Consider the following 15,495-nt stretch of genomic DNA (forward strand, 5'->3'; position numbering starts at 1 on the left):
CTCACTGGACTCTTTTAGGGACCTGCTAAAAACATTCTTCTTTAGATACAGCTACTCAGATGCTTCGAAAGCTGAGGCAATTTTATTCTTTTTCAGTATTTTAACTTTTGCATGTTTTAAAAGAGGGTTGTAATTCCCCCCCCCCTTGATATTGCTGTCTTATGCTTTGTAAACCTCTTTGAGGCTTTTTGCAATCAAATGGTATATAATTAATTTTTTAAAAAATAAAAAAATTAAAAAGCTGTGGGCCACCCCCAAATCATGTACCCATACTTCCAGAGAGTATAAGGTTAAAAGAAGATGTAGTAAAAAGGAGAGAGAGAGAGAGAGAGAGAGAGAGAGAGAGAGAGAGAGAGAGAGAGAGAGAGAGAAGAGTGGGAGGAAAGGAGCGAGGTCAACCAGTACACCTGTGGCAATGATACCACAAGCGGGATCTGACGTCACATTGGAGAGGGACAGGAATAAAGAGATGTGGCAATCGGAAGAGAAAGTCATCTATTGAAACTCTTAATTGCTGGGGCAGCTTAATTAGGCAGCCTGAGCTCCCCCACCAGTGGCGTAGCGTGGGTTGTCAGCACCCGGGGCAAGGCAGGTAATTTGCACCCCCTAACCCATGGATTTGCACCCCCTTACCCTAACCCCCAGATGTTGCGCCCGGTGTGGCCGGCCCCCCCTGCACCCCCCACGCTACGCCACTGTCCCCCACACAGAGTGCCCTCCATAGCAATATGAAAGCTGCTTCCTGGCCCACCTTCTCCGCGATACCAGCTTAAAAAAAAATAATGATGTAAATTGATAAACATTATATCTCCTGCCAACCTAGCAGTCCGAAAGCACGTCAAAGTGCAAGTAGATAAATAGGTACTGCTCCAGCGGGAAGGTAAACGGCGTTTCCGTGAGCTGCTCTGGTTCGCCAGAAGTGGCTTAGTCATGCTGGCCACATGACCCGGAAGCTGTATGCTGGCTCCCTCGCCCAATAAAGCGAGATGAGCGCCACAACCCCAGAGTCTGCCATGACTGGACCTAATGGTCAGGAGTCCCTTTACCTTTACCTATATCTCCTAATACTGTAAAAAAAAAAAATCTTTTTTTTTTACTTCTTACATTGGACATTTTGTTGTGTAAATGATATTAGAAATCAATAAAAATATTATATTAAATAAAACTTTGTATTCAAATAATACACTTTTTATGCCCTTTAAGAACAAATGTGCTGAGGGGTGTGTGGGTGTTGCAGGGCCCCCAATCTAAGGCTTTGACCTGGATTAAAGCCAAGTTCTCCCCCTGCGCTCCAGTTCAGTGGTAAAGAACAAGTTTTCCAGGGAGGAAGGGGCAGGACAAGTGGAAGTGTGGAATCCTCTTTAAAAGAATCATCTTTTAAAAGAGGATTGGGCAAATTTATGGAGGATGGGCTATGGATGGCTACTGGCTATAATCGCTATGTACCCTCTTCCCATCTTGGAGACAAATACCATATTTTTTGCACCATAACACTCACTTTTTTCCTCCTAGAAAGTAAGGGGAAATGTCTGTGCGTGTTATGGAGCGAATGCCTGCGGGTGACGGGGGGATCTGCTGCAGTCGTGAGCAGAGGATCCATGGTTCCTCTTCCTTCCCTCCTCCGTGGTTACAAAGCATGGATCCACATGGATCCTCAGGATTTTTGCATTGGGCTACTCCAAACTCACTGTCAGATCACATGTCTGTGGTCACAGCATGAACCACAAAAATCATATATCCACTATTTCGTTTAGAATATTTTTTTCTTGTTTTCCTCCTCTAAAAACTATGTGCGTGTTATGGTCTGGTGCGTGTTATAGAGTGAAAAATATGGTATTCGGTCCTTTTTTTCTAAAAAAAAAAATATGTTCAGGGATACTCTCATTTCCCTACTCTTATGAATTCTTATAAATTATAGATTCACAAAATGTTTAGGGGTATGCTTACCCCCCCAAAAGCACTGCATATATTCTTCTGAATATCAGTTGCTATTGCACTCGTGTCTTGCTTGTGGGCTACCCATAGTTTGCCAATGTGAGAGCAGGATGCCGGACTCGGTGGCTCTTGGATGAGATTCAGCAGGACTCATTTCCATGAATCCCTAACCGGAATTAAGATTGCCGGAAGAAATATCAACAACCTCAGATATGCAGATGACACAACATTGATGGCAGAAAGCGAGGAGGAATTAAAGAACCTTTTAATGAGGGTGAAAGAGGAGAGCGCAAAATATGGTCTGAAGCTCAACATCAAAAAAACAAAGATCCTGGCCACTGGGCCCATCACCTCCTGGCAAATAGAAGCAGAAGAAATAGAGGCAGTGAGAGATTTTACTTTCTTGGGTTCCATGATCACTGCAGATGGTGATAGAAGTCACAAAATTAAAAGACGTCTGCTCTTTGGGAGAAAAGCAAGGGTAAACCTAGACAGCATCTTAAAAAACAGAGACATTACCTTGCCGAAAAAGGTCCGACAAAGGAAGCTATGGTCTTCCCAGTAGTGATGTATGGAAGTGAGAGCTGGACCATAAAGAAGACTGATCGCCGAAGAATGGATGCTTTTGAATTATGGTGCTGGAGGAGACTCTTGAGAGTCCCATGGACTGCAAGAAGATCAAACACATCCATTCTTAAGGAAATCAGCTCTGAGTGCTCACTGGAAGGACAGATCGTGAAGCTGAGGCTCCAGTACTTTGGCCACCTCATGAGAAGAGAAGACTCCCTGGAAAAGACCCTGATGTTGGGAAAGATGGAGGGCACAAGGAGAAGGGGACGACAGAGGACGAGATGGTTGGACAGTTTTCTCGAAGCTACCAGCTTGAGTTTGACCAAACTGCGGGAGGCAGTGGAAGACAGGAGTGCCTGGCGTGCTCTGGTCCATGGGGTCACGAAGAGTTGGACACGACAAAACGACTAAACAACAACAACATTTCAATGCTCTGATCTGTGTACCTTTGGATTGAAAACATTTGTGTTCATACACACACAAAATGCCAAGTCTAGGGGCCCATCCACGCTTCCTTTTGTGTTGTGTTTCTAGGCATAGGAATTGGGTTTCCAGCTCCACATCTGAGTGGTTTCTTTTGCTTTTCAGCATTTCCTGGGAAAATCTGCGTTTTAGCCTTGGATCTGAGCAAACGGGAGCTGGGGTTTCTGTGGTCTGTTGTTTGCTCGGATTCAGCCGGGATTCACCTGGAAATCCCAGACCTGTGCCTAGGAAGTGTGGATAAGGAAGGAAAAAGCACCACCTCCTAAACGTCTCTGTGTTTGGGGCTGCTGCTCAGAGAAAACGAGGGTGCAGCGCAAAACAAGAGGAGGAAAGAATCCCCTCCGCTTGTTTCGCTTTGCCTCCACCGAGTTTCAGGTGGCAAGATCTTTAGGGCAAGGGCCTGCCCTCTTTTGTTGTGTAAAGCAAACAGTGATGACGCCGGGCAAGTCATAATGCCAAACAAGCTGGGCGAAAAACAACAAGCAATTCCGGCAACTCTGCAAGCTTTCGGGGTCCACCGGACTCTTCGCTGCAAAGCAGGCGAGCTTCGACGGGGTGGGTGGGCGCGCCAGGGCAGTGCGGCGACCCTCCCCGCTGGCCTGCGACTGTGACTCAGCCCCAGGGAAGCCCGGGGCTTCTTTCCGCCCCAACCTGCAAGTCTGCGCCGCCGGCGAGGGGGCGGCGTCGCTGGGCAGCTCCAGGAAGGGCGTCGGCGAGGCGGGCGCAGCGCTGGAGGAGGAGGAGCGCAGCGGCAGGGCGAGGCCGCCAGGTCTGAGGTGGGGCTTGCGGGTCGGAGCAAGGAGAAAGCGGGGCGGGCAGACGGAGCCGCGTCGTCGAGCAAAGCCGAGCAGCTCAGGAGCGCCGCCGGAGCCAAGTCGCCCCAGAGTGAAACGCGCCCGTCTAACCCTCCAAAATGCCCGTCAAGGGAGGCACCAAGTGCATCAAGTACTTGCTCTTCACGTTCAACTTCTTCTTCTGGGTAAGTTGGCGCGTCGTCGGAGCGGCAGCGCGCCAGGGCGCGGCCGGGGAGCGCAGACTTGGCGGCGCTCCTACTCTCCTCGGCCGGGGCGTCGTGGCCCCCCAACATGTTAAGAGGCTTTTGGGGGGCCGTTTCGTTGCTTTCCCGAGACCTGAGACCACCCCCTCCCCGGCCACGTGTTGCGGAGCGCCGTGTAGCCGCGGCCGGCCGGAGCTGAGCTTCCCTTGCGGGCCAGGTGTGGCGCGTCCCGTCCAGGCCGGAGCTCCCTAACCTCTCTGAGGCCGCGCCTTTGTTAGGGCTGGGTGCGGTTAATTAAAGGGACTTAGGACCCTTCGCGCAGTTTAGCCGCCCGCTCCCGCCCCCCAAAAAACTTTGCGGCAAGGCAAGCAGTGGAAACATAGGAGCCGACTCCGAGGGGCCGGGGTCCCTTTCCTCTTTTAAACAATATTTGATTTGGCCCCCAAGTTTATTGGCACTGCCACTCAAAAGTTTGGTGTGTGATAGATTATGCAGGGTGGGGCTTACCTGCACCCCCCAATATTTTATTCAAGTTGGCACCCCTGGCCGGGGAGACGCCCGGGGAGTTGCGGGGTGATGCTGGATTGGTGCCGCGCAGGATTGCGCCTCCAGTCGCCGGGCAAGCGTTCCATAAACTGGCCCTTGGGAGCGACCTTAAGTTTAGAGACCTTGGCTTCCTCCCACTCCCCCGGGAAGTGTCTCCCGGCAGGCCCTGAAGCTGAGGCCGAGCGGGGAGTGGCAACCCAGCGCCAGAATCGGGGGAGCAGGGGAGCGGAGGGAGATAGCACACCTGCCCAGGTGCAGGGTTTCAGCCGGCAGCTTGTGCGTAAAAGATAACCTACCCCTGGGCAGCTGCAGAGTGCATTTTCCTTTTGGCTGAGAAACCACAGAGAACATCTTGGGAGCTAGTGGGAAGAGTTCCAGAGAGCTGGCAATTGGTGGAGAGTTTATAATTAAGTTTATCCCCCACACAAGAGAGGTGTGAGTTATCAGGACTCATGGTAAGAGGAGTGGTCTGTGCCACTGATGAATCTGGCAGAGCACGTGGTTTCTTGGCACAGCCCCCCATCATGTACCTTGAGGGCTTCTCTGTTTCCTCTGCTGGGAGGGTCACTGAGCTATGGAGGGGGGCTGCCTCAATCTGTGCCCCCTCCAGTGTCACACTGTAGCTCTCACAGTCGATTTGAGCTGGGGATTCTCTAGGATTCAAGTTTGAAACTGTTTTCCACTCCCAGGAGCTCCGTTCTAAGAACATAAACACAGACCTGGCCCGGAAGCATTGCTAAACCCAAGCTCTCTGGCTTAATGGGACCTCCCGGGAGAGGAGATTGCAGCCGCTTGGCTCCTTCTCTGGCTTGTGTCTGCTGTGAGCTAAGCCACCATTTGGCTTGGTGTGTGCTTGGAGCCTGAACCCAGGCTCCTGGTTTGCCCTTGCTCCGTGAGCTGTTCTTGGGTTCACAGCTTGCGGTTTTTCTGGAGGCAAACCATAGTCCTGGGTTCAGACAACACTTGAAGGCAAGCCATGACTTGGCTCACAGTAGCTGGAGGGCCTCTCCAGGAGTCCCCACATTTGCTTGTTTTCACTAAGCCAGGATTTGTCTTACTAGATCAGGTCACGACGACATGTAACACTAGGAGCCCTGATCATGCGCAGAGGCCATTTCATGTAAAAAGGTATAACCACAGGGCACCCAGACTGGAATAACTTCTGGGAAAGACGGTGCAGTTTTTAAGTTGTAACTTGAAAGGCCCTTTCCAGTACATACTTGCAAGATCTTCAGTAGCCAGAAAAATAATTGGATGTACAGTGGTACTTCGGTTTGAAACCGTTTTGGATTACAATCCATTTTTTTTTTGAGGCCCCATTGGTGAAAGCACGCCTTGGGTTACAACCTGTTTTGGTTTACAACCGGACCTCTGGAACGGATTATGATTGTAAACCAAGGTACCACTGTAGCTGCTTTCCATATCATTGACTGAAGTTCTCTTAATAGCTTGCAGGAGACTCCTGGAAGGTTTTCCAAATTGTTGCGCTCTTTGTAAAGAAGGTACATTCTGAAGGTTTTTCCTTAGGAATGGTATCATTTCCCTGCTTTCTGTTCTAGATGGCAGAATGAGTTGTAGACCAGCCTTCCCTAATCTGGTGTCCTCCAGACTGAAACTCCCATCATCTCAACCAGCAGGACCAATGGTCAGGGATTATGGGAGAGCGTCAGGCTGGGGGAAGGTGTTCCAATCCGTGTTTGAATTACCGTTTTTTTCGCTCTATAAGACGCACCAGACCAGAAGACGCACCTAGTTTTTGGAGGAGGAAAACAAGAAAAAATATTCTGAATCTCAGAAGCCAGAACAGCAAGAGGGACCGCTGCGCAATGAAAGCAGCGATCCCTCTTGCTGTTCTGGCTTCTGGGATAGCTGCGCAGCCTGCATTCGCTCCATAAGACGCACACACATTTCCCCTTACTTTTTAGAAGGGAAAAAGTGAGTCTTATAGAGCAAAAAATATTTATCTTGGCTTTATCTGGAATCTGTCTCTTTGAAATAAATAAAGTCCTCCACAGGAGTTAACATTGGTGTAATCCAATACTCTGCTTCCCCCAGAATGCACATCAGTGTTGCTTGCTTGAAATTGCCTACCTGTGAAAAGCGCCTCGTGCCAAAATGCATTTATTAAAATATGCGAAACTCTCCCAAAGGGCCTTCAAAGGCTGGTGTAGCATAATGACTAATAATGAACCAGGAACAACCCCCTCCCCTTCAGATCTTGCCTTTCGCTTTGAACTCATTAGGTGACCTTGCGAAACCTGCCCTCTCTGCCTCAGTCCACTTCTCTACAGTATGGGGAATAACAATAAAACTGGAATGCATCTAGCTGGTACATGTGAATCAAGTCCCCATGAACACCAGAAAGTGCTATACAAATGTTAATTCACAGTGATGCAAAGCTGATAGAGTCCCATAGGAGTGCTGTGCCATCTCAGCTTGCGAAGTGACTTGGCATTCAGTAAATTCCAGAGGAGGCCTGGGACTGAGATGGGGAAGGAGCCAAACCACTGATGGTGGATTTTAGCAAGGGCCCTGTGTTTCAGGCTGTGGTGAAGTGGGTGCTTCTGAGAAAGCTTAGCTGAGTAATCAGCTAGTTTCTCCAAGAATTATTGTGCCCACCAGGAGAGTAAAATTCAATACTTTCTCCCTTTCTGCCTGCCTCCCCCACCATTGTGCAACTTCAGGTCTAACCTGCTTGGGAGGTTGTTGCAGTATCGCATACGTGTAAAGGGATTTTCCAGTACAAGGAATTTCCCTTCAGGTGGAAACAGAACATCGAAGTGGGCATGGATGCCATACACGTTCAGAGAGTGTGTGCAGGTATATTTATGTATATTGCCCTTCTCTCTCCCCACCCCACCCCCACTGCAACAAAGCACCTTTCTGCAATGATGCAGAAGATTGAAAGTGAGTGGGTGACATCTGGTGACTCCTCCATAGGGTGATCTTCGGATGAACGGTATTCTAGAAATTTCATATCCCAAAATGTTCTCAGTTGGGTTTTGTTGTCCTGCTTTAGTGACGCTATAGCCCCTTCTGATAGCAGCAATGTACAGTGGTACCTTGGGTTACATACGCTTCAGGTTACATATGCTTCAGGTTACAGACTCCGCTAACCCAGAAATAATAATACCTTGGGTTAAGAACTTTGCTTTAGGATGAGAACAGAAATTGTGCTCCGGTGATGTGGTGGCAGAGGGAGGCCCCATTAGCTAAAGTGGTGCTTCAGGTTAAGAACAGTTTCAGGACCTCCAGAACAAATTAAATACTTAGCCCGAGGTACCACTGTAGTCGCATTGAGCAAACATCACAGAACATCTAAGGAAGCAGAATGATAATCCACTGTTACACTGTCAAGAACTTGTGGCAGAATCTGCAAAGCGCTCTGAAAAACCACCGTCTTAAAGGGGCCCTAATTGTATTTTATTTTTGTAAAAGAAGCCCGATAACAAAATCCGAGTCTGCTCAGTGCAGAGCTCAGATATTGGATGTGGGGCTAGGTATGTGGGTGAATGTGTACTCTTGGATACTTTGTATAATTTGCTGTTAGCGTGTTCTAGCCATGCAGTATCCAAGCTGTGCACCTGCATCTCACAGTAAGCAGCTGAAGAGAAGTGCTGGCACCTAATGCTCTTCGGAGGTCTCTGTGGCAGAGAAGGTGTTCTGGAGCACTTCAAACCAGGGCTGTCTTTCCCATAGAGGCTAGTGGTGCCGGGGCGCCAAGTTCTGGAGGGCACCAGGAAGAGGCGGAGGCTGAACGCGGCACCTCCCAGCATCAGCTCACTGCCCTTGCCCGCCTCCGCCATGACGTTCTAAAGCAGCACCACACCCAGAGCCTCCGTCTGACGCGGCCACCGCGGCACAAAGCAGCCAGCTGAGCCAGGAACCGCCGCGTCCAGCCTCCACTTCTTCCCCGACAGAGGAGCCACCCTCCAGCCACTGCCCACCTCCTCCAGCCCCGCCAGCAGTGCCGTCCTCCCTAAAAAGCTCTGGGAAAGGGGGGCACCGGAGGGAGCTTTGCACCACAGCGCCGGGTATCTTTAAGACAGCCCTGCTTCAAACATGCTTGACCAGTTTCAAATTGGCTTGTCTGCTGTTGTCGGTTCTCTGTGTGGCGAGTAGTTGATTGAAGTAGGGAGAGAAATTTCATTTCTCCTCATTTGGCGTTTTGTTGTTGCTAGGGAGTCGACAGGCTTGTGTTTGCATAGTTCAGATTGTTCTTTGATGCTTACACTTCGCTTTAGTATGAAGTTTTTTAAGGCAGCTGAAGTCAAAAAGAAAGCACACGATGAGAAAGAAAGAGCGCTGAAAAGCAGCAAGCATCTTAGAAAGCAGTTGGAACATAAAACCAGTTTCAAGAAAGCAACCTGCGGAAGTTCATTGAAATAAGTTTTTGCTGCCCATCTAAAAATAACAATGACAGGACCAGGCAGAGCTCTTTCTTGGGGCCTGTTTCCAAACAGAGCAATCCTATGACTAATTATTATTATTATTATTGTTATTACTATTACTATTATTTATTTGTGCCCCGCCCATTTGGCTGGGTTTCCCCAGCCACTCTGGGCAGCTTCCAACAAAAGATTAAAAATACATTAAAATGTCATATCCACTACACACACATGCACACATGATGGTGCGTTCCAGAGTGGAAGGTGTGTTTTGTGGAATCTTGCCTGCTGTTACTGATGGAGGCATTTCTGATAAGCTACCAAGAAGAAGTGGCACTCGCTCTTGTCTGTGAAAAGTGATGGTGCCGTAAAACCAGATATTCCAGCACAGCTTAAAGAGGTAGCTGGGTGGCTTCCTTTTTTTGCTGCGAAAGCTGCTTCCCAGCAGTCCCTCCCCTGAAGCTGTGAAATGTCTTGGTTGCGCAGGAAGGGGGGGGGGAGGGACTTGGCTTTGAAGGTGCAAAAACTCAAGGAGGTGGCTTGTTTTAAAGTGAAGTTAGAGAAATCTCCACTTGCCTGTATGCATAAATACATATCCTTCCTCAATCCAGCCCCCGCTGCCTCCCCCAAGCAACATAGGATATATTCTAAGATGCTTTTTAATTGGGGAAAAAACACCCTTCACTTTAATTGAAGAGTTTAGACACCAAAAAAGCAAGGAAACTGTGAGGAGACATGGCACAGTAAACACATTTCTCGCCTCACGTGATGTGCTGGCTTAGAAGTGGGCCTTTGTGCACCCATGCTTTCTGCCGCAGTGCTGGCACCCAGTGTTCAGGTGCACCAAAATTTATTGCTATCTGATTTATCATGTTTTGAGCTAAGGAAAGCCAAAAAAGTATGCTGTGTAAATTTTATGTACTGTGCAAGTATATCCAGTGCTCCCCCCCCCCCTTAAAAAATGTTTAGGGGTATTCTCATTGTGACTCCAGAAAATCTCCATTTTATAATTCAAATCAGGGAAAATAAATACAGTAAATGGACAAAAGTACAAAGAACATGCATTACCTCATATTACACAGAGTCCTCATTAACTTTACACTTCTTTGCTGGCTGTGTTGATGAAAAATAGTCAGTAATTTTCCTACTAGTATTGAAATACGGCCACTCAGTGAGGCCAAACTTGCACCAGTCAAACACCACACAGTCACATTTCACACTGCTTCACACATTAAACGCCCGCTTCTGTCTGAGACTCAGAAAATACTGGGAAAGGAAATGAGGCTGCCATAGGGGGTAGCAACGGAACTGACGATTCACCATGCTAGAGGAGAAACTAAAAATTTTAAGTTTCTTTTCCTGTTAGATTCACAAAATGTTTAGGGGTATGCATCCCCCCAGAAAAAAAGCAATGAGATATCAAAGGATTTCTAACAGTGCAAATATTTGAACTAAAATACGTAATTGGTGGGATAGACAACCATATAATTTTATCTTCAAAGCTTTACTTGGAAATCATTACCGGTTTCAAATAGTTGTAAACCATTTTACAATAGTATACATGTGTCTTACATGGTTCTATGGAATATTTCTCTTCTTTTAGTAAACTTCTCCATAATTGCTGGTTGCAAAGCTTAAAGCTGCAGAGTAATTCTTCCACACACCCAGGGGTGAAACCAGAAAAGCAATGATTCAAGTTTATTCAATTTATCAGAACATTTAAGGCTAACCCATTGCAAAATATATCCTTTACATGCTTTACCTTACCATATGTCACTGCACAATGTTTGGCAGCAATGCCAGATTTACGTATAAGCTAAACAAGCTATAGTTTAGGGCCCCACTCACTTAGGGGCCCCCCAAAAAGTTAAAGGAAAAAACACCTGGATGTGCATTTCCAAAATATAAGATTAAAAAACAAATAAAGTAAAACCTGCATACAGCAACAGTTTTTTGTGTTGTGTAGGCTCCTATTTGTAATGTGCAAATGGCTTTAGATACCTAATAGGTCCATAAATTACCATACAGCATAAACTCAACACACACAAAAGCCACAATTTGTTGTTGACAAAGGACAGCTGGGCATAAAAAGGGTCCTGTTACCTTCAGTAGCTTAGGGCCTCATCAAACCTAAATCTAGCCCTGTTTGGCAGTGTGGTGTAGTGGTTAGGTTGTTTGAGTAAAACCTGGGAGGCCAGGATTCAAACCCACAGTCGGCCATAAAGCTAGGTCACATACTCTCAGCCTCATGGGGTTGTTGTGACAATAAAATCCAAAGGAGGAAGAACCATGTACAGTCATACCTTGGGTTACGAATGCTGTGGGTTGCATGTTTTCGGGTTGCGGACCACACCGAACCCGGAAGTACCAGAACGGGTTACTTCCGGGTTTTGGAGCTTGTGCATGCGCAGAAGTGCAAAATGACGTCATGCGCCACCGAATCACGTCATGCGTGTGCGCAGACGCAGCACTTCAGAATGCGAACACTGTGGGTTGTGAATGTGCCCCCCACACAGATCACATTCGCAACACAAGGTATGACCGTACAACTCCTTTTAGCCCCTTGGAAGAAAAGTGGGATATAAAAGTGGGAAGAGACATTTAAACATTTCACAAGTGTGGGAAAGCAGTGCTTCAGTGCAAAAATGTTAAAAGTACTATAAGGCAGCCATTTTTTAAAAAAAACAACAACCAATTTTACTGAAGTTTGATTCAACAAGAGGTAGATATCCATGCCAAACTTCAGAAAGATAGGATGAATAATTTGATTCAGAATGAACAGAAATGCCATACTTTGAGGCACTCTTATTCTTAAAGTAGTGTAATTGTCAGAATCCTAATCAAATTGTCATTTTCTTGCACTCTTGGGTTTCATAAGTGTCTCTTCTCTCCCAGCAAGTTTCCCACCTACTACATCTTGCAATCTTTACCCCTTTTTTGATGAATTATTTTTATTACAGTCATACCTCAGGTTGAAGTAGCTTCAGGTTAAACATTTCCAGGTTGCGCTCCACGGCGACCAGAAATAACAGAGCGTGTTACTTCTCGGTTTCACCACATGCGCAGACGCTCAAAATGACGTCATGCGCAGAAGCGGCGATGCGCGGACGCGGGTGGCATTCGCTTCAGGATGTGAACAGGGCTCCGGAACAGATCCCGTTCGCATCCAGAGGTACCACTGTAGTACCATAAATGCAAAATTCAATATAACATTAACAAACACACACACAAATACAGCATTTCAGAGGTTTCAGGTGCTCCATTAGTGAAAGGTTCTGGTAATTTCACCAGTAGCTCACATTTTAACTTAATAGTACATTATACATTTATGACAGATGAGCTATGACAAATCTGAAATGCTGTATAAATGTTAAGTGGCATGAGGCTTTCCACTTCGTTTCACCCCTAATCTCTTAATTATATTTGTTTGTACAGTATTTCTGTTTTGCTCTCACCCTGTCAGGGTGGAGAACAGCAACGTAAAAACCTTTAAATGCAGATTTTCTTGAGTAGCCATTCATTCATCTCCAGTACATGCACAATACGTCTCCAAGAAGGCTGTTTGTAAAGGATTACTATGTACTGTGAACTTCATTGAGCATGCTGGGGCACGATGCACCCACAGAAGTCCTGGTTGATTTAAGCCTGGGCCCTTGTGATTCAGCAAAACTGGCTGCTACGGAAAGGCGGCTTTGCGTGGTTCTTCCATGTTGAAACCTGTTGTGGTTGTGTCACAGTGAACGCACATAAGCAAAGCATAATCTGCACATGGGACATAGGCGGGTGGTCACTCTGCTGTCACAAACATCCCTGTTTACTGTCTATGTGGAAATAAATGGCTATGAGGTCATGTCTTCCTCTTCTCTTGCACAGAGCTGCCTCAAGAAATGAGGAAATGTTTGCTTGTAGGATATGGATGTGATTTGTTTTAAACTATAATCTCTACTTCACCAAGAGAATGCCATGCGGTAGACCCTGGACCTCTTGAGAAGTGTGGATCCTGTATAGAATAGTCATGAATATGTCTGCAGTCCGTCTCTTTCTATAAAGCTTGGACCCTAAGAGGCTTGGCTCTGTAGCCCAGCCTTCCTCAACCTTGGCCCTCCAGATGTTTTGAGACTACAATTCCCATCATCCCTGACCACTGGTCTTGCTAGCTAGGGATCATGGGAGTTGTAGGCCAAAAGCATCTGGAGGGCTGAGGTTGAGCAAGCCTGCTGTAGCCTCTAAAAAAGGTAAAGGTACCCCCTGACTGTTGGGTCCAGTCGCGGACGACCCTGGAGGCTATTAGTGTGCTTCAGCACCTATTTGTCACTACCACTTACCTAAATTAGATGAGAAATAGAAATGAAGTTGATGTCCACATATTTATTGCATCTCAATCAGTTCCATATTTACAGTATATGTCAAAAAGCATAGGTAGCAAGATTAAACTCTACCCTGTACTAAGTAATGGGAGAGTTGTCCTGGAGCACCGGTCAGAAGGCAACTACAGTGGGCTTCTCGGCCTTTTGGCTAAGATCAAGTGATTAATACAGTGGTGCCTCGCAAGACAAAATTAATTCGTTCTGCGAATTTTTTCACCTAGCGAATTTTTCGTCTTGCGAAGCACGAAATCCCATAGGAATGCATTGAAAATCAATTAATGCGTTCCTATGGTCAAAAAAAGTCCAAACAAAGCCAAATTTGGTACAACAAGAGTTTATTAAGTGCTCTTTAAAGTCACACATACTGTAAAGAGCATTTCAAAATTCAAACCCAGAATTTTTTTAAAAAAACAGCAGAGTGGCCCAATGGTCACAGAAAATCATAAAAATGCAGAAAAAAACCACAAGCTTCCAGATTCTTGAAACCCCCTCCCCAACTGTTCCCCCAGCCACCCAGCACACAGAAATTCAAATCCAGATTTTTTTTAAAAAAAACAGCAGAGTGCCCCAATGGTCACAGAAAATCATAAAAATGCAGGAGAAAAAACACACAAGCTTCCAGATTCTTGCATACCCCTCCCCAACACCAAGTCCTTGAATTCCAAACACCCCAACCCAAAATCCAAACCCCTCCCAAAAAAAGTTTTAAAAGCTTAACTTACCAAATGGCTGCAAAAGAAGTTTTGGAAAAGCTTCAAAAATCACCAAAGTCTTTAAAAACCTCAAAAAAGGCTACTATGTACACTGCGTTCTATGAGTTGCTCCTCGAAGTCAAGTCGCAACTGTATTAACAGTGTTAACAAAAAGGAAACAAACTTGCAAGACGTTTTCATCTTGCGAAGCAAGCCCATAGGGAAATTCGTCTTGCGAAGCAGCTCATAAAACAGAAAACCCTTTCGTCTAGCGAGTTTTCCGTCTTGCGAGGCATTCGTCTTGCGGGGCACCACTGTACCATAAAAGAGGTGCCTTTAAATCCCAATGATCAAAATCTAGAAGGGTACTATGATCAGTGGTATGGAAAGCCCTGAAAGGTCTAGGACAGGCATGTCCAAAGTTTGTTTCGGGGGCCTAATTCAGCCCATTGGTCAGTTTAATCCGGCCCCTGTGGCAGTTTATTTCCTGGGGTAATGGGGTGAAATCCTAAAAAAAACTCAACAACTTAAGCCCTGAAGCTCAAGAACTTCAATCCTAAAAAAAAAGGTTGGCCCTTTGGTCGGCCCTCACGGCCCTTCACTTTATCAAATCTGGCCCTCTTTGAGAAAAGTTTGGACACCACTGGTCTAGGAGAACCAACACGCTCCTACTCTCCATCTCTCTCCTGGCATGGGTATTACCACAGGGTGATAAGGGCTGTTTCTGTACCAAAACCCTACTGAAATGGATTGATAAACTAAGTCTCCTCTGAGCTGGGTGTGGGAAATTGAAATTTATCAATTATGAAAGTGCTTGCAGATCAGCAAAGTTGTTTATATGCCGTATATTTACACGGTTTAATACAAAATATGGTAAAAAATATATTGTCCTTATTTTTGCCAAATTATGCGTACAACACAATCCTGTGCAAGTTTTCTGAACACCAAGTTCAGTTATGTACAAGGTTAGAACTTGCATGGAAAACAATAACATGTCTCTGATGAAAACAGGGACATTTTTTCTATATTTGTTCTGAATAGGGGCATTTATGCCAAAGATTGTTGCCTGAGCACATCCCACCTCCACGAGGCCTCAAAGTGATTCTCAGACTGCTGTTTGCATTTTGCAGTAGCTTATCCTGCAGTGTTTATACTCTGGATTAAATTACACGTTAGAGGAAATCTTCCCCAATGCCTTAGTGTCCATGTTTGTTCAGCAGAGACAAGGGATGTTCCGGTTAAGCCTGAAGGGTGATTCTGTCTAGAAAAAGGCTCCCTTTTACAAAGAGGCATTTTACATATTGGAAAGGCAAATAGGTGTCAGTGATTAACAGGGAAATTCATCAAACATCATTTAGCTGTAAAAGTTGCTTAGTGGTGCATACACAGAAAGAATATTACCCATGTTTCTGGAAATTGCCTAATTAACCTCTAGCAATGTTTGGCTATTTAGGGCAAAATTACACGAGGAGACCAATCTGGAGCTGAGTTTTTATTGCTAAGGGAAAATACCACTT

The 15,495-nt window shown here is 46.1% G+C and overlaps 1 protein-coding gene across 1 annotated transcript in view; it reads left to right on the forward strand.

Moving 5' to 3' along the window:
• Positions 1 to 3,784: 3,784 nt before the first annotated feature.
• CD9 (CD9 molecule) overlaps positions 3,785 to 15,495 on the forward strand; it is a 31,169-nt gene continuing 19,458 nt past the window's right edge. The window contains exon 1 of the mRNA XM_081911897.1: positions 3,785 to 3,967. Coding sequence (XP_081768023.1) covers positions 3,902 to 3,967 — 66 coding nt within the window. The 5' untranslated portion in view covers positions 3,785 to 3,901. The remainder of the gene's footprint in view (positions 3,968 to 15,495) is intronic.

Source organism: Podarcis melisellensis (genome assembly GCF_964234715.1).
Source record: "Podarcis melisellensis genome assembly, chromosome: 5".
In the NCBI taxonomy this organism is placed as follows: domain Eukaryota; kingdom Metazoa; phylum Chordata; class Lepidosauria; order Squamata; family Lacertidae; genus Podarcis; species Podarcis melisellensis.